General features: G+C 47.9%; 1 protein-coding gene across 1 annotated transcript; it reads right to left on the bottom strand.

The window, feature by feature from the left end:
• Nucleotides 1-1,082: 1,082 nt before the first annotated feature.
• Nucleotides 1,083-2,135, bottom strand: LOC136062611 (uncharacterized). The gene has a single exon (XM_065761852.1). It carries the CDS (start codon nucleotides 2,133-2,135, stop codon nucleotides 1,083-1,085), a length of 1,053 nt encoding a protein of 350 aa, XP_065617924.1.
• Nucleotides 2,136-2,747: the final 612 nt, after the last annotated feature.

Genomic DNA, 2,747 nt, shown 5'->3' on the forward strand with positions numbered 1-2,747 from the left:
AAACTGTCCTTCGGGCAGGCCTTGTTTAGGTCCGTGAAGTCCATGCACATTCTCCATTTTCCATTTGCTTTCTTTACTAGGACGACGTTTGCCAGCCAGTCTGGATAGTACACCTCCCTGATAAAGCCTGCAGTCAAGAGTTTACTCATCTCGTCAGCAATTGCTTGGTCTCTTTCGGGCGCAAAAGTTCTTCGTCTCTGCTTGATGGGTTTCCTCTCTGGGTCCACATTCAACCTGTGTTGAATAACTTCTGGAGATATGCCCGGCATGTTGTCATGGCTCCAAGCAAAGCCATCCAAGTTCTCCCTGAGAAATTGAATGAGCCTCGTTCTCATCTCAGGACTTAAGGTCGTCCCTATTCTGGTTGTTTTCGTCATTTCCCCTTCGATCAACTCCACTACTTCCAGTGCTTCCACTTTTTCTTCCACTACCCACGTGTGGTTCTCCTTAGCTGCTAAAACAGCTTGATAGCATTCTCGAGCTAGAACTTGGTCTCCTTTAACTTCACCAACACCATATTCCGTTGGAAATTTCACCTTCAAGCAGTAGGTGGATGTGGACGCCTTCCACTTGTTGAGTGCTGGCCTTCCGATGATGACATTATAGGATGAGGGACAATCTACTACCAAAAAGTCTATCTGACGAGTCAACTGCTTTGGGTACGTTCCCACTGTTACCGTCAGCATCACTATGCCTCTGGGATACACCCTGTCACCGCTGAAACTGACGAGTGGAGAATCGAATGGACGAAGTCTTTTGGGATCCAGCTTCAATTGTTGGAATGCGAAAAAGTAAATGATATCGGCAGAGCTACCGTTGTCCACGAGGACCCTTTTGGTGTTGAACCCTTCTATGGTGAGCATTATGACCAAGGGGTCATTGTGAGGCTGTTTCACTCCTCTGGAGTCACTCTCGTTGAAGGTCATATCTTGCTCAGTTCGTCTGTAATTTGGCAGGGGTGTCATATGGACGCTATTCACTTGTCGTTGATGTGTTTTCTTGAGTGACTTGAATGAGCCCCCGGTGGTAGGCCCCCCTGCGATCATCTGTATCTCCCCGACCATATTTTAAGGAGGTTGTGATTAACGGCCGTCGTTTCTGGATGAGGACCCATGTTGTCCTTTGTTTTCATCTCGGAATTTATTGTGTTCCCCCTTCTTCACGAATTTCTGCAGCTTCCCCCTTCGTATCAATTCTTCTATCTGCTCTTTGAGATCCCTACAATCTTCGGTGTAATGGCCATGATCTTTGTGAAATCGGCAGTACTTACTTTTGTCGCGGACGTTAGGAGATGAGTGCAGTGGTCGCGGCCACTTATGGTAGTGCTCGTCTTTAATTTGCGCTAAAATTTTGTCAACGGGCATAACGAGAGGAGTGAATTTTACCGTTCGTGGATTTTTATCATCTTTCCTTCTGACTCCGTCATTAATTCGACGATCTGGTCGGTCCCGCTTTTGCCCTCTACGATCGTCTTCTTTTCTTCCTTTGTCCCCTGGTCCGTCCCCGTCCTTGATAGCAGCCAATGCGTCCTCAGCGTTCATGTACTTCTGCGCCTTGAGGAGCATCTCAGCCATCGTCTTTGGGGGGTTCTTCGTGAGTGAGCTGGCGAGATCCCTGGACCTCAGCCCTGCCTTGAAGGTCGTCAGCTGCACCATATCGTCGGCTTCGTCCACCTCCAGTGTTTCCCTCGTGAAACGTTTTACATACGACCTCAGGGTTTCCTTTTCTCCCTGCCTGATGGTAAGCAAGTGGTCAGCGGTCCTCTTTGGTCGTTGTCCTCCAATAAAGTGACGCAGGAAGGCGTTGCTCAGCTGCTCGAACGTATCAATGGACGATGTTGGCAACTTTGTGAACCATTCTCGGGCGGCTCCCCTGAGTGTAGTTGGTAAGGAACGACACAATATTTCATCTGGGGGCTGTTGAAGTCCCAGGGTCGTCTTGAAGGTGTTTAGGTGATCTTGGGGGTCCTTCAACCCATCGAAAGGCTCAAGCTGAGATAACCGGAACTTTGACAGCACTGGGCAGTCGAGGACCGCTATTGTGAATGGCGAATCCGTCGCCCAGACCATCCGATCCACGCTCTGCTCCGTTTTTTCTCTGATGGCATTCCTTAGTTTGTCCATCTCCTTCCTCATCTCCCGAAGAATATCTGAATTTTGCTCGGCGGGAGTGTTTGGCCTCCAATGGTCACTTCTTCTGTTGCTATCCCCCTCATCTTCCTAATTTCCCTTCGAACGATTTTCCTCCTGCTGAAGCCGTAACCTCATTTCTTGGTTTTGCCTAGTCAGTTCTTCAACTGTGGCTGCAAGGGCTTGAACTTGCTGAGCTAGGGCTGCAGAATCTTGATTAGACTCCATCCTAAAAAGAATAAGAATAAGGAACCACTATTTCGAGTTTGAACACGAAAAATGTCGTCCCCACAGACGGCGCCAAACTGATGAGTGTGAACTCGTCAGCACTATTCGTCGGACGGAGATGATTCTTCAGCCTTTGAAGATAGTCACCGGTGTGGTGCCTGCCACAACGCCTTCGATGCCAAAGTCAGAATATGAAACTCTCTTAAAAGAAAAGCGATATAAGATGAACATAAAAGCAAATAAACAATCTCCCTTCTTACTTGTCTCCCTGTTCTTGGTAATGAAAGGGCTTTATATACATACCTCCTTGGCTTATAGTCGTTGGAGTAGTTATGGAGATCTTAATGCTCCTCCTCGTAACGTCTGGTCTTATGTAATGTGGCTCTAATG

Source organism: Quercus suber, unplaced genomic scaffold (assembly GCF_002906115.3).
Source record: "Quercus suber isolate HL8 unplaced genomic scaffold, Cork oak 2.0 scaffold_432, whole genome shotgun sequence".
Taxonomy (NCBI): Eukaryota; Viridiplantae; Streptophyta; class Magnoliopsida; order Fagales; family Fagaceae; genus Quercus; species Quercus suber.